Source organism: Heteronotia binoei, chromosome 14 (assembly GCF_032191835.1).
Source record: "Heteronotia binoei isolate CCM8104 ecotype False Entrance Well chromosome 14, APGP_CSIRO_Hbin_v1, whole genome shotgun sequence".
NCBI classification, from domain to species: domain Eukaryota; kingdom Metazoa; phylum Chordata; class Lepidosauria; order Squamata; family Gekkonidae; genus Heteronotia; species Heteronotia binoei.
The window spans coordinates 19,109,396-19,125,032 of NC_083236.1; the positions used below are offsets into that span (position 1 = coordinate 19,109,396).

The window sequence follows — 15,637 nt, forward strand, 5'->3', positions numbered from 1 at the left end:
GCTTTTTTCAAAAGCGAGCAGCCCAGTTTAAACAAGGTACTGTGTGAGCCCAAAGGCTAAGTGCTTTTCCCTCATGGCGTCATGGTTAATGCAGCCTAGTAGGTGAGAGTGTGTTGGGTCACTGATATGGATGAGGCCCATACCTCTTCCCTCAAACAGCTGCTCTCAGAAGACGAGACATTTAATGAGGAGACCAGAGATCAGCAACAGCTTCTACTTCCCTGCTGTTTAGTTTAAGGGTGGGTGTCTCGTGTTCCATCTTGATGTTTTGGACTAGTCAGGCTTCTTGGTTAGTTTGCAGCTGATTAATAGAAGAAGAGTGGGTTTATATACCCTGCTTCTTTCTACCTTAAGGCATCTCAAAGTGGCTTACAATCCCATTCTCTTCCCCTGTGCACAACAGGCACCTTGCGAGGCAGGTGGGGCCGAGTGAGTTCTGAGTGAACTGTGACTGGCCCAAGGTCACCCTACAGGGTTCAGGTGGACAAGTAGGGAATCAAACCCGGTTCTCCAGATTAGAGTCTGCCACACTTAACCACTGCACCATGCTGTTATTCAGAGCCATCCTAACCAGGGCTACTCAGAATCCTTCTCCAGTCTGCTCAATGGGGCTTACTCCCAGGAAGGTTTCCTTAATATTGCACTGCCTGTTTCAAGCTTTACAACTAGTTGCAGCAACTTTAAGATGGCAAAAGCTCAATTGCCTGAGAAGAAATGTGTTGGCTAGGATTGGATACCTGGCTGACTTTGGTCTTTTTGTGAGCTTTTGGCCTCTGTGAACGCTGGGAGGATTGATGAGAAAAAAGCCCAATTTCTTGCAGTCTCTCTAGTGTTGAGGGGATGCAAAAGACCTTTCTCCAGCAGCATCCCGGTGATGCTTGGGGCTGCTGGAAGCAGCTATACAAGCCCTTCATGTGAAGGTGGTCCTATCTATTTATTTATTTGATTTATAACAGGGGTGGCCAATGGTAGCTCTCCAGATGTTTTTGCCTACAACTCCCAACAGCCCCAGCCAGCATAGCCAATGGCTGGGGCTGATGGGAGTTGTAGGCAAAAAACATCTGGAGAGCTACCGTTGGCCACCCCTGATTTATAGATTTATAGAACCGCCTTGCTGACACAGGGATTCAGGGGCTGGCCTTACAATGGCTCTCCTCTTTTCTCCACGGTCGGGGACAAAGGGTGGCAATCAAGGGACAGACATCCCAGAGACACCCACTTAACTGTGGTGTGCCTCAGGGGGCGGTGCTCTCCCCGATGCTATTTAACATCTATATGCACACCCTTGCCCAGATTGCCAGGAGGTGTGGGTTGGGTTGCCATCAGTACGCTGATGACACCCAGCACTATCTACTGATGGATGGCCGGTCTACCTGTACCCCAGAAAATCTGGACTTGGCCTGAAGGCCATGGCAGGGTGGCTTAAGCTGAGTCGACTAAAGCTAAATCCGACAAAGACAGAGGTCCTTTGCCTGAGCCGCAGTGGCCTGGGAAGGGGAATCCCCCTACCAGCTTTTGATGGTGCGCCACTTGTAGTGGCACCCAAGGTCAGAAGCTTGGGGGTGCTACTGGAACCTTCCTTGACAATGGAGGCCCAGATAGCAGCCACTGCCAAAGCCGCCTTTTTCCACCTTAGGCAGGCAAGGTAGTTGGTCCCTTTCCTTGACCGTGGCAACCTGGCAACTGTGATCCACGCTACGGTCACCTCGAGATTGGACTACTGTAACGCCCTCTACATGGGGCTGCCCTTGTCTCAAATCCGGAGACTGCAGCTGGTGCAGAATACAGCGGCTAGGCTGTTATTGGGGCTCCCCATGCGGGAGCACATATAGCCTGGGCTGCGGGAACTGCACTGGCTGCCAATAGTGTACCGAATTCGCTACAAGGTGCTGGTTATTACCTATATGGCTGAGGACCTGTCTACCTTAGGGACCGTTTCTTCCCATAAGTTCCCCAGAGGGTACTCAGATCAGGGACACGGAACCTGTTATTGATCCCTGGGCCGAGGGAGGCAAGAGGGAGAGCCTTCTCTATAGCGGCCCCCTATTGGTGGAACCAACTGCCAGAAGAAACAAGAGCCTTGTAGGGCCTTGTCCAGTTCCGCAAGGCTTGCAAGACAGCTTTAGTTCAACTTGCTTTTAATGGATAGCCACATATGCGGGTACTCAAGAAGACTGAAATTACTGGAATGTATTGTTATTATTAGCACCAAACTGTTTTTAAAATGTTTTAATTGTTTTGTTGTAAGATTTTAATTAGTTTAATTTTAAAATGTTTTAATTGTTTTGTTGTAAGATTTTAATTAGTTAATGTTTAACCTGTAAATGCTTTTATTGTTGTGAGTCGCCCTGAGCCTGCTTCGGCGGGGAAGGCGGGATAGAAATCCAATAAAATAAAATAAATAGAACACCCTTCCCCATATAGAGCTCAGGACAGTGAACAAAAAAACGTAATTACAGAAGCATTTACGGATCAGAATAAAAGCAATTAGACCCATAACAGTTCTGTAACTAATACTGAGATACAGAAAAGAATAGCAACTCAGAAGAAGCAAGAGGCAGAGCCGGATTAGCAATTAGGCCAAGCAGGCACTGGCCTTTGGGCCCACACATCTTTAGGGGCCCTGGGCTGGCTTCCCCTCCCAGTTTCCCCCCTGCTTGCAGCCCTCTCAGCCTGCACAAGCAGCCAGCAACTGAGGTGCTCTTTGACCGACTTGTTTGGTGCAGCTGCTGCTGGTATTGTCACCAAGTTTGCCTCTCTCTGCCTCTCCCCTGCAGCTCAGTAAAAGGGGCTTTTAAGAAGGTGCCTGCAGGCTGCAGCGGGGGCCATGAGCGGTGGGGTGGGACCCCCAAGATTGTAAGGAGACCCCCAAGATTTCGACTGCCTAGTGGCCTCCACAGGGTTTAATCCAGCACAGGCAAGAGGGTGCTAACATATGTCCTCTGAGAAGACTATTGGAGAGTGCTTTCCCTGCTCAAACCATGCTGTAAGCAAAGGTTACCAGATGTCCTCTTTTTTTGGTGCCCATCCTCTTTTGGTTCATGAAAAAAATTGACAAAAAATGCCCTTTCGTTGGTTTGGGAGACTGAGCCTGTTTTGCCCCCTAGTCCCCCAGTGGAGGCAAGCTTCAAGTTTAGGAGTATTTACAATGAAATTTGTCTTAGTGATCAGTTGTTTGAAGTAGTCAGTAAGGAAACGTGTCCTCTTTCTTTGCTTTTTAAAATACGGTAACCATAACAGGATGTAAGATCTGGGACTGGCAGTTCCAGAGGGTGGGCAGACTGTATTGTCCAGTGGCAAGCCCTGAAGGGATCATCTGGAAAAGCCAGCTTGAAAATGGGTTAGTCTGGACGCTTCATAGCTTCTGGGTTGAAGAAGCCTTTTTAGCTAATCTTTGGCTTACACCGCGTGAAGTGTGTGTGGAAGTAGAAATGGGATGCTTCCTTAAAGATATCCACTGCTAGTTATATGCTGTGGAGTGACTCTTTTATGACATCAGTAGTCTTCTGGGTAGAGCTTGCCAAAGGAAATGCTCAGCACCTGGAGAAGGCCCAAGGCGAAGCAGTTCACAAGCAGCTCTGAAAGGGTAGATCTAAAAGCTGTGTCTGAAGGGACTCCCATTTCAAGGGATACATGTGGGCAATGAGGAGAAAAAGACCATTGTTGGGGGAATTGCCCAAGCAGAAGAAAGCTGCTGATATAGAAGGACCACCAGCGGCGACAATAGGAATAGGCCAGGTGAAGGGCTATCAGGACACCTGCTGGGCGGGGTATTCCCTACATTACACGCTCAGAGATCAGCCCTATTCTTAGCAAGCATCTTTGTTTGAAAGGAAGTACAATGGTTGAATCTGGCTTTCATAGCATCCACAAGTAGTGCTAGTTCAGTGTTTTGAAAGCATGTTTGGAGTATCAGAAAACTGTGTTTTAGCCCAAACTGGAGATTGGGTAATGCCAGCATGGGGATGGAGAAGAGCCAGATCCTCTGGTGGGCTGAGTGGTAAGGAAGCCCAGAGATTGTGCCCTGGAACCACTGGTGGCAGGATTGTTTCAGCCCACCACCATCCATTTGGGCTTGTTGTTCAGCAGAGCTGTTTGAAGCTGGGCCAAAAGTCTAGTTCTGGGTGCGATCACTCTGCATGACTGACCAAGAAGGACAGCTAGGGAAAAAATAGAATTAAATTAATTGGCGGGCTCAGTCTGGTACATTATCAGACTGGGATTTCTTAGTTGTTCTTCCAAATTTTAAGTCATTAAACCATTGCCGTCTGTATTAAACCAACAATATAATTTAAGCTTGCCAATCCCCAGGTCTCAGCGGGGGATCTTCTGGTTTGCCAGACTCTTTCCTGCCCCCCAGTCAGCTGGTCGGCAGGGGAAGCCCCGCCCCAGCAGCCACCATGTGCCTTCAAACTTCAGAAGGCTTAAGAAGACACTAGGAACAGCTTCCTTCTTCTGCCTTTAAATCTTTGAGCCAGGCTGAATGGGGGTGGGAGAAGCCTGCAGAACAATGTGCCTGTTGAAAGAGAAGGGAAGGAGCTCAGAACCTCCATTTGTTTTCCAGTCCCTTAAGAAGCCGTTTGCACACTAAAACAGTAACCTCTGGTTTCCCTGTGTTAGTCTGATTAACTGGGTTGAGTATAGAGCAGTCAACAACTCTCATGGTGAGTAAATTGTCCCAGTGAAATCAGAAAGTGTGTGCTTCCGAACTGTGTTTATTTTGGCTGCTCTATGCCTCTGCGTGTGTGTGAGAGTGGGGGGGGGGAGGGAAGGAGGGAGAAGAAGTGCAGCCAGCTGCTTGGGGAATGAGGAAATGAAGACTGTATTCAGGGAAATTGCACGGCTATATTTTTATTTATTTATTTTAGGGATTGGAAAAGTCTCCTTGCTCCATCCTCAAAGTCTCCCGGCCCCACCCCCGAGTCCCCAGGTATTTTCTGAGTTAGACTTGGCAACCCTAATACGATTTTTAGTTGGGGGGGGGGGAGATCAAGATGGTAGGTATTAGTGTAGAAGGCAAATTTCTGACCTAGTTACTCTTCAGTGTGTGTGTGTGTGTGTATATCTTTTTGGCTATTACCAGGCACTGCTGAAGAAGGCATTGTTATGTGTGGTGATTTGAATGCTGTGATTGCTACTTGTTCACATAGATCATCAGCTATAATTACACACTCCTTTTTGATAAGCTTTTTGTACTGATTTTGCAGTACTTGAGCCATGTTTGAGGCATATTAACAGTATTGCTACATACAACACATGCTCAGTAATTGATCTTTGTCTTTCTTCTGCAATATGTGACTGAGTAAGATACAGAGATTATAGATTTGTCTGATAACTTGTGTGTTGTTATGGATATAAATGTAAATCCTACTTGCCTATGGAGACTAAATGCAGACTTGGTCACATGAACATATGAAGCTGTCTCATACTGAATCAGACCCTTGGTCCATCAAAGTCGGTATTGTCTACTCAGACTGGCAGCAGCTCTCCAGGGATCTAAAGTTGAGATCTTTCCTACCTGACCTTTTTAACTGGAGATGCTGGGGACTGAAGCTGGGACCTTCTGTATGCCAAGCAGATGCTCTGCCAGTGAGCCACAGCCCCTTCCCAAGGCAAAAGGTTGAGGCTGTGGCTTAGTGGTAGAGCATCTTCTTGGAATGGAGAAGGTCCCAGGTTCAAGCCCTGGTATCTCCAGGTCAAATTATAAGATAGTAGGTGATGGGAAAGACCTCTGCCTGAGACCCTGGAGAGCTGCTGCCAGTCTGAGTAGACAGTAGTGACTTTGATGGACCAAGGGTCTGATTCAGTATAAGGCAGCTTCATATGATATTAACATGCAAAAAGTTAGGAAATTAATATGCCTTCTTGTTTGGAAAATGGTGATATGTGCTGGGCAGCACAGGCAACTTGAAATAAAACTCATGTTATTCAGTACACTACCATAGGAGCAGTGTAACTATTGAGCATCAAGTCCTGTAGTAGATGTTATACAACACGTAGGGAAAGTACTGCCTTTGGGGTAGTGGTTGAGTGTGCAGACTCTTATCTGGGAGAACCGGGTTTGATTCCCCACTCCTCCGCTTGCATCTGCTGGAATGGCCTTGGGTCAGCCATAGCTTTCACAGGAATTGTCCTTGAAAGGGCAGCTGCTGTGAGAGCCCTCTCAGCCCCACCCACCTCACAGGATGTCTGTTGTGGGGAAAAGAAGATAAAGGAGATTGTGACCGCTCTGAGATTCAGAGTATAGGGTGGGATATAAATCCAATATCATCATCATCATCATCATCATCATCATCATCGAACATCAAGTCCTGTAACAGATGTTATACAACACATAGGGAAAGTACTGCCTTTGGGGTAGTGGTTGTGTGTGTGGACTCTTATCTGGGAGAACCGGGTTTGATTCCCCACTCCTCCACTTGCAGCTGCTGGAATGGCTTTGGGTTAGCCATAGCTCTGGCAGAGGTTGTCCTTGAAAGGGCAGCTGTTGTAAAAAGCTCTCTCAGCCCCATCTACCTCACAGGGTGTCTGTTGTGGGGGAGGAAGGTAAAGGAGATTGTGACGGCTCTGAGACTCTGAGATTCAGAGTATAGGGTGAGATATAAATCCAATATCATCATCATCATCGAGCATCAAGTCCTGTAGTGGATGTTATACAACACACAGTAGTATGTTTCAGGTAGTCTGAGAACCTGTTGCGGTTTTTTTTGGCTGTTATGTAGCAAGCTTCAGGTTGTTGGCTGAAGACTGAGCCAAGTTGAAGAAATGGAGATAGTGGTTCCTTTTGAAAATGTAGGGGCATGACCATAGGTCAGTTATAGGTCAGTTATAGAACATATACTTTGCCTGAGAATGTTCCCAGGTTCATTGTCTAGCATATCCAGTTAAAGGATGTTAAATAGCAAGACTGGGGAAGACCCCTTACTTAAAACACTGGAGAAAGCCCTTGCCAGTTGGGTGAGACCCTTCTGAGCTAGCTGGACTAGGCTCTGTATATGTTTGAGTGTTGTTATTTTATCATTAATTGGCTCTGATGTTTTGCAGGTTAACACAAGAGAGCGAGGATGGATTTTTATGACCCTCAGATGCTGGGTATTGTGGTCTTTGGTGGATTCATGCTGGTCTCGGCTATTGGAATATTCTTGGTGTCCACCTTTTCCATGAAAGAGACATCTTATGAAGAAGCCTTAGCGAAACAGCGTAAAGAGCTGGAGAAAGCCAGCCAGCAGAAGGTGGAGAAGAAGAAGAAAGAAAAACCCATTGAGAAAAAAGGAAAGGCCAAAAAAAAGGATGAGAAGCCCAACGGAAGACTACCTGAGCTGGATCAAGATCTGGCTGCTTCTGCCGGCTCTAAGGATATGAGCCCTGAACCGGCTTCAGATATTGAGCCAACAATCATTGAGTCCCCTGCTGTAGCACTTTCAGCTCCTCCTGTGGAGAAGGAGAAGCCAACCTTGTCTCCTGTAGATAAGAAAAAGAAGGAAAAGAAAGGAGCAAAGATAGAGCAGGCTCCCAGCCCTGCAGTTTCTTCTCTGCCACCTGCTGTCTCTGAAGCTCTGGTTTCTGAAGCAATTCCTAAGGAGGAGCCCGCCATCGCTGTTCCACCAGTTGGGGCTCAGCAGACTGCTCCGTTAACTAGTTCTGTGACTGTCAAAAAGCAGGAAGTGCCTCGAAACCAAGAGGAACTGAAACAAGATGTAGGTTCAAAAAAGAAGTCCATTGCCAAAAAGAAAAAAGAAACAGGTAAATCTCTTTGCGTAGACACCATGTTGAACGCTGTAGGGGGTGTGTGTGAAGTGTGTGTGTGTGAGAGGGAGAGACAGAGAGCGAGAGAGAATGGTTTACTCATTCTCCAAGTTGGCATTCGTAATTATGTTATTGAGCAAGAGTCCAGGAGTGCCTTAAAGACTAACAAAATTTGTGGCCTCTGAGGCGTCTTGGAGAGATTCCTCCTCAGTAGCTGATGGGGCACTGAGTTATGAATCTCCTTGCATGTTATAACCAAGCTTTGTAAAGAAAGAAAGTGGTGATTTTTTCCCCCCAATGAAAGCTGGAAATTCAGCAAGGTAGTTTAGCATTGCTGCAGATTTAAGATCTCCTCTGGTGGCTTTTCAGAAGTAGCTGGTGTAGTGGTTAAGTGTGCAGGCTCATCTGGGAGAACCGGGTTTGATTCCCTTCTTCTTTGCATGCAACTGCTGGAGTGACATTGGGTCAGTCATAATTCTGTCAGAGGCTGTTCTTCTCAAGAGCAGTTTCTGTCAGAGCTCTCTCAGCCTCCACCTACTTCACAGGGTGTCTGTTGTGGGGAGGGGAAGGGAAAGGAGATTGTAAACTGCTCTAGATTCCTTTGGGTAGTGAAGGGTGGGGTATAAGTCCAATCTCTTCTTCTTCTTCCATATGTCTCTATAGGATCTTCTTGGAACCATTTTTGTGTGTGTGGCAAACTTTCTATTTCTCTGTAGCTTGTACCTTGTCAGCCTTTCCTTTTCCCTCCTTCTCTCTGTAGTGACTGCTGAAGCTGACTGTGTGCTTGACCTTCCATACAAGACTTTGGCCTCTACAATTAAAAGTATGGTTTTTGGAGAAGGTGAGGCCCAACAACTGATAGAAATTCTGTCGGAGAAGGCAGGAGGTCCTCAGGATATCTGGCACATGGTAAGTACATGTTTTGTTGCAGAAAGCCTTCTTTTGGCTGGAAACTCCATCCTTCATCATCCCAAGTAAATATTTTCCAGTTCTGTACAGCTCTTACATGGCAGTGTGAGGGGAGATGGCTTTATGATCAAGGCAGAGTCAACCCTGCACCTAGCAACAGATTTTGGATTTTGTTAAGGAAGGCAGAGTGGGACCCAGTTCTCAGGAAAGTATGTAAACTGAGTTTGATCTACTGTTTGGGGCTCTGGCCAGGAGTTCCAGATGCACAGAAATGCAAAAGAAGTGATATACAAGATCCAGGTTTTCTTAGAAGGAGATTTTAATATGCAATGATCAAGTTTACAGAAATAGGCTAAGCTCTTGTTTGCTGGGTCTTGAATGCGTGCACATGCACGCGCGTACACACACACACACACAGAGCAAAACCCTCTAATTGGTTCTCCTTTGGGAGTTTCATGCATTAGATTTCCAGGTCAGTAAAAGAAAGTAAGAGTCAAGTTGCACCTTTAAGACCAACAAAGTTTTATTCAGAATGTAAGCTTTTGTGTGCTCTAAGCACACTTCATTAGAAGTGTGCTTAGAGCACACAAGAGCTTACATTCTGAATAAAACTTTGTTGGTCTTAAAGGTGAAACTTGACTCCTGCTTTGTTCTACTGCTGCTGCCCACTTAGGTCAGCAAAAGGGCAGTGGTAAAGCTATTAACTTCTGAGTTTTTTCAAGTTAAGTGCTCTTGGGGTAAGCAGTTACCCCTGAGTCCCAGTGGTAGAACTAATTTTTTTAGGATCCTTTGCTTGAGAGCTGAGAAATTTCATCAGATTTTAAACTGGTATAAGTTTGTGTTTACATTCTCTCTCTGGCATATATTGCTTTAGCTAAAAATTACATCTTCATAACCTGATTGAGCATTCTTGCAACTATGTCTTTTATCTGTTTAGTGATATCCTAGCATCATTGAAGATGAACATGTGAAGCTCCTTTGTAGCATCTAAGTAGCCATTTCTCCATCAATCCCACTATTGCCGTCTCTGATTAGTAGCTGCTCTCCCAAGTTCAAGGCACAGGTTTTCTTATATCTGTTACCAAAGATAATCTTTTAGAGCTGAATCCACTGCAATGCAAGCAAGGGCCCTCCTGCTATGGAGCTCTGGTTTCTCTTGGTGGTATATTACAAGAACAGAAGAGATGCCATGTTGGATGAGGCCAATGGCCCATCCAGTCCAACACTCCGTATCACACAGTGGTCAAAACCCAGGTGCCATCAGGAGGTCCACCCAGGTGCCATCAGGAGGTCCACCAGAATTATGGTAATAGTATTAGTAGTAGCTGGCCTATAGTTGGTGAAGGATAACAATTAAATAGCAGATATAGGTTGTAGGTAGCCAATATTTTGTCTGGTGAAGCGTTCTGCCATTCAGATACCAAGCAATTAAGAACTTAGTTGGTCCATGCACCAGAAAAGCTTTGAAGCACTGAATCTGTTTGTTTTCTTCTGATTGTTGGGTCTTGTTACAGGCGACTCAGAAAAGCGACCCTGTTGCTGTTCTCAAGCGCCAGCTAGAAGAGAAAGAGAAGCAACTTGTCATGGAACAGGAAAATGCGACTGCTGCAAAAACCAAATTGAGGGAACTTTCCAAGGTAGGTGTGGCATGGCTTTCCAAGTACTTCTATTAGAAAGTCTGATAATATTTGGAGAGAGAGACAGAGAGAGAGAGAGAGAGAAAGAGAGAGAGAGAGAGAGAGAGACAGAAAGAGACTTCCTGTGCTTTCCTGTACTCCCCCTCTTCCTCATCTTCTGATGATAATGTGAAGATTCTGCTGTTAAACATTATACAGCTTGTCTATTTGCTGTCCTCTGGCCACTTTAGGTGTTCGTGTTCTCTGATAGACTGGTTTAGAGTGGATTTTGTGAGTTATCAGCCACTCCTTTGAAGGACTTTTTTTTGTATATGCAAACTTCCACCTAGAGTTGCCATCCTCCAAGTGGCTGGAGTCATAGAATCAGAGTTGGAAGGGACCTCTGGGGTCACCTAGTCCAACCCCCTGCACAGTGCAAGAAATTCACAGGAGATTTCCCTTAATTACAAAGCTGGTCTCCAGAGGGCAGTTCCCCTGGAGAAAATGGCTGCTTAGGAAGGTGGACTGTCTGGCATTATACCATGCTGAGGCCTCTGCCCTGTTGGAAAAGAAGAGGAGAAGACCCTGAAGTGGGTAGCAAGAGGACAATTCGATAAGATAGTGGGGCAGCACCTTCTCTCTCCTGTTAAGTGTCATTTTTTGTTTGTCTCCAGATTGCTACTCTTAGGGCAGTTCCCTCCTCCTTCTCAGAAGTCACTGAGGGTGTGATCACATGGGGGATTTGATCCGCCACAGTGACCCCACCCCACCCTCGGATATAAAGTGCATGTTCACATGCACACATCTGCCCCCTATGGCCCACCCATTCTTACCTCGTCATAGGATGGGCTGCAACCGAAGTAAATAACCACCAGGAACTTCCCAGTAGCAAATGGCTGAAGTGCTTGCATGGCCCTTTCCTGACTGTCTGAATGGCTGGGGCACGCTATGTACGTGCTCCACACCTGCAGGAGCAATGTAGATGCTCCTCTCAGCACATGTGCAGCCCATGCCTGTCATGGGGGCATCTGATCACTGAGGTGCACTTCAACCTGGGGTGGCTTTTTCAAAATGGGGAGGCCTCTGTGGCTGAATCCCCACCTGACCACACCCTGAGTCTTACCCTCTCTCTCAACAAGAGATTTAGGTAGGTACCTCTCTCTGTTTCTCCTCTTTCCTATCAAATATGTTAGTTCCTAAATAAACTTTATATACTTTTTAATCAGGTTGTACACCATTGCTGTGTTAATTAGCCTGCCAACATTCCCTTCCAAAACCCTGCCCACCTCAGGCTCCACCCTCCAAATCTCCAGGTAATTTCTAACCCAGAGCTGGCAACCCTGTTCCCACCCAACTGTTGTGCAGCAAACACTGTGTGTGTTGCTCAAGGAAAACACAATAGTGCAACTGGAAATGGGATGCTACTATCCTCAGCAGGCTTGCAGTGGGCCTGCAACAGCCATGCATGGCTTAATAATGCTTGCATAGACTTATGTTTCAGGTAATGTTCCCTCAAAGCTCCACAGTGTTGTGAGTAGAAATTCTACCAAGCTGTGAGTGAAAAAACTAATAGCCGGGGGTGGAATTCTAGCAGGAGCTCCTTTGCATATTAGACCACACCCCTGATGTAGCCAATTCTCCAGGAGCTTGAAGGGCTCTTAGTATAGGGCCTACTCTAAGCTCTTGGAGGATTGGCTACATCAGGGGGTGTGGCCTAATATGCAAAGGAGCTCCTGCTAGAATTCCACCCCTGCTAAAGTTGTGAGCGAGTCTTTGTTTGACTATCGGGTAAATTAGTTTTTTAGAAGATGACTTCCATAATCATGTAAAAATCTCAGAAAAAGTTCTTTTAAATTATATGTAAACTATATTTTAAGAATAATTTAAACATTATAAGAGAAAACAGAATCAAGTCAAATTTCACCCACCTCTTTCCACTGTAGTGGTAGACCTGTCCTTCAGAGAACAGGTCTGCCCTCCCCATGCTACTGTATTGGCAACCTGTCCTCCAGATAACAGGTCTAGCTACTCCTTTCCACTTTATTGTTAGACCTGTCCTTTGGAGAACAGGTCTACCCTCCCCTTGCCACTGTATTGATAGCCCTGGCCTCTGGATTACAGGTCATCCCACCCTTTTCCACTACATTGATAGACCTGGTTTCTGGCATACAAGTCTACCTGCTCCAGACCATTGTATTGTTAGAGCCGGCCTCCAGAGAACAGGTCTCCCCACTCCAGTCCACTATATTGGTAGACCTGGCCTTAAACTGTTGCACCGCGCTGAGCCTTAGAGAACATACCAGCAAGTGGGGGTGGGGGAAACTCTTGTACTTTGGGGTTTATTTAGTAAAATATGACAAATTTACAGGTTAAATATAACAGAGGAGGAACAATCACTGTCAGAATCTTGCCTAACCTAACAAACAGGAAGTTGCTTAAATGTTATCAACCTGCCCAAACTTATTTATTAAAATATTTTTACTGTGACTCAAGACAGTTTACAAATCTTATTGAAAAGCAGAACAGGGGTGTGCAAAAAAAAAGATTTTTGCTGTTCTCTTATATCTTATGGTGACCATTATAGTCAATGGGCCATATGGGCTATAATGAAGACTTTATCTGGGAGTATCTGGGGCTCTGGAGGGCTGTTTTTTTTTATGTAGAGGCACCAAATTTGCAGCATAACTGCTGGTACCTCTCCTACCTCCCCCCTCCTGCAGTTTCAAAAAGATTGGACCAGGGGTTCCAATTCTATGGGCCCCATCCTCCATGGTTTCCATAGAGGTTGTGAGCGGAAGCAGAAATCCCTTGAGCTGGCTGTTAAAATTTTATGCATCAGCACCCCCTAGCGCAGCTTATGGTATCAGGGTAAAGTCAACCCTACCGTTCTTGTTCTGATTAACATAGCGTGTTTGGAACCCTCACTGTCTGCCAGGTCATACCTATGATGTCTTTCTTCTCTTGAAGGAAGTTGCTGCTGAGAAAGCAAAGACCCTCCTTGTTGAGAACAAGCTGAAGGAGCAGCTCTTGGCCCACGAGCAGGAGATAGTGGCCGTGCAGAACCGCATGCAGGCGAGTTACCAGGATCACGTGACTGAGACCCAGCAGTTGCAAGGAAAGGTGGGAGAAGTTACATTGCAATTTAACACGGACCTCTTGTTTTAAGTTGTGTTGCTGTCAGTAAGGAGTGGGAGAACTGGCTTGCAAATGCACTTGTCGAATCAAGTAAAATTGTGGGACCACCTCTCCCCATCTGTGCCCCATCAAGTCAGCATTTGCAGGCGATCCCCGGCCCAAAAGACGTCTGTTTAGCCTCAACCATTTTCAGTCCTGGCCCCAACCTAATTATAATATAGTGGGTTAAATGCAATGAAGAGGCGAGGTGGTAGTGATCATATCTCTTTATTAGGTACAGCATAGTATAGGGCTGCACTCTAAGACTGAGGAACTGGGCCACTGGGCCAATTATATACACCTCAAGGTTCCCGGGCTAGCACGCCATTGGGTCATTCAAACTGGTCAGGGGCTTGTGATTGGATCATGGCAACAGGTATTTGGATCCTGCTGTCCATTGTTCCTGAGTCCCCAAGGTCAGTCCTTATGGCTCCAATGAGCCAGGCAGGAACACACACGAGTCTTCATTCAGGTCCGCATACACAACACTACTGGAATGAGCTCCCCTAGAGATCAGTGCCCTGTGGGACCTTTTACAGATGGATCTATTCCGCCAGGCTTTGGGGTGAGGCTACGGACATCAAGTACCATCTGCCCCCTCCTGTTATCATCTGTCATCATTTATAAATTCGACTTCAAGGATCCTAGATGACAACCTTCACCTTGGCCTCTCCAAGAACTGCTCTTGAGATTAACAGCTCTGAGATAGTTATGACTGACCCAAGGTCATACCAGCCGGTGCAGGTGAAGGAGTGGGAGATCAAACCCATTTCTCCCAGATTAGAGTCTGCACACTTAACCACTACACCAGACTGGCTCTGTTGTAGCATCAAAAAGAAGAAAGTATGGCAGTTTTTTGATAAATTATTCCTAGCGGGATATGTTGCCTTTGGCAAGACAACAAATCCTTTGGAAGACTCATGCAAACGTATCGTGTATGCTAAATATTCATCTTGCGAGACGTGAAATACTTGGTTCTTCCCTAGCAGATTCAGCGCTAGGTAGGTCCCAACTCCAGAAACTAGAAGGCAGGACAAAGCCAGTTATTAGGCACTGGAACATCACCTTAATTTGGAGACAGGGGGGGGGGGCGGGGAGAGGCAATCCTTCCAAATGTGCTGGAAACTATGCCTTTCTTACTCATCAACTCAGATGAGATGCCCTTGGATGAGAGTGTCAGTGTTGATGAAAGAACACTGCAATGTCTTGGATTCTCACACAATGGCATGCCTCTCCTATACTTGCCAGAGCAGTCTTCTGAAGACTTCTGAAGAAATCCCTTGAGCTGGCTGTTAAAATTTTATGCAGCAGCACCCCCTAGCGCAGCTAATCACAGTTCTCTCAGAGGTGTTCTCTCAAGAGCAATTCTCTCAGAACTTTCTCAGCCTCACCTGTCTCACAAGGTGCCTGTTGTGGAGACGAAGGGAAGGTGGTTGTAAGCTTCTGTGAGGGTCCTTAAAGTAGAGAAAAGTGGGGCATAAAAACCTACTCTCCTTCTTCATGTGGACTAACAACTATACTGGAAGTAGCCAAGCTATCCTAGCTCATATCCTAGCATTCCTAGCTCCTATCTTGTCAGATGCCATGCAAATATTTGTTTCAAAAAAGATATTTCTTTCCCCAAAAATATACCCACTGGGGACTCAAACTGGAAGCCACACACTTAGCTTCCAGTGTTGTGTTAAGACACGACTGTGCCACGGGTGGGGAGTGAGACGGCTCTTTGAGGCAGCCTCCTGCAACCAGGCTGCTTGTAATAAGCCTTCCTCACACCTCTTCCCCAAAGTGAAAAAGAGAGTACATTTTTTTTTCGTATTTGCAAATAAAGGGTTTGTTAGGGATTCCTTTTCATAGGAAAGCCATCAAAAAAGCAGTGTACACGGGATGGATTCAGATGGTGGAAAGCAATCAAAAAAGCAGTGTACACGGGATGGATTCAGAGGTGGCTGCTTGCAGCGGCCACCTCTTGGCTTTAAAGCACAGTTTGAGACACCTTGCTGCAAACAGACAGCACGTGCCCAGCTGCTGAGAGGCAGAGGCTGTGTGTGACCGGAGGAGCAGTCACACCACTCATGTGTTTGCAAGGCATTTGCATGGCGTGCCCCAGCCATTCAGATGGCCCGGAAACGTGCCATGCAAGAACTTCAGCCGTTTGCCACCGGGAAGTACCTGGAGTGCTTTGAGGTGGAGCG

At 46.2% G+C, this 15,637-nt stretch overlaps 1 protein-coding gene across 1 annotated transcript in view; it reads left to right on the forward strand.

Moving 5' to 3' along the window:
* RRBP1 (ribosome binding protein 1) overlaps window positions 1–15,637 on the forward strand; it is a 71,713-nt gene that overhangs the window by 5,194 nt on the left and 50,882 nt on the right. Inside the window, exons 2-5 of the mRNA XM_060254355.1 lie at window positions 7,045–7,743; window positions 8,507–8,655; window positions 10,170–10,292; window positions 13,239–13,391. Coding sequence (XP_060110338.1) covers window positions 7,065–7,743; window positions 8,507–8,655; window positions 10,170–10,292; window positions 13,239–13,391 — 1,104 coding nt within the window. The 5' untranslated portion in view covers window positions 7,045–7,064. The remainder of the gene's footprint in view (window positions 1–7,044; window positions 7,744–8,506; window positions 8,656–10,169; window positions 10,293–13,238; window positions 13,392–15,637) is intronic.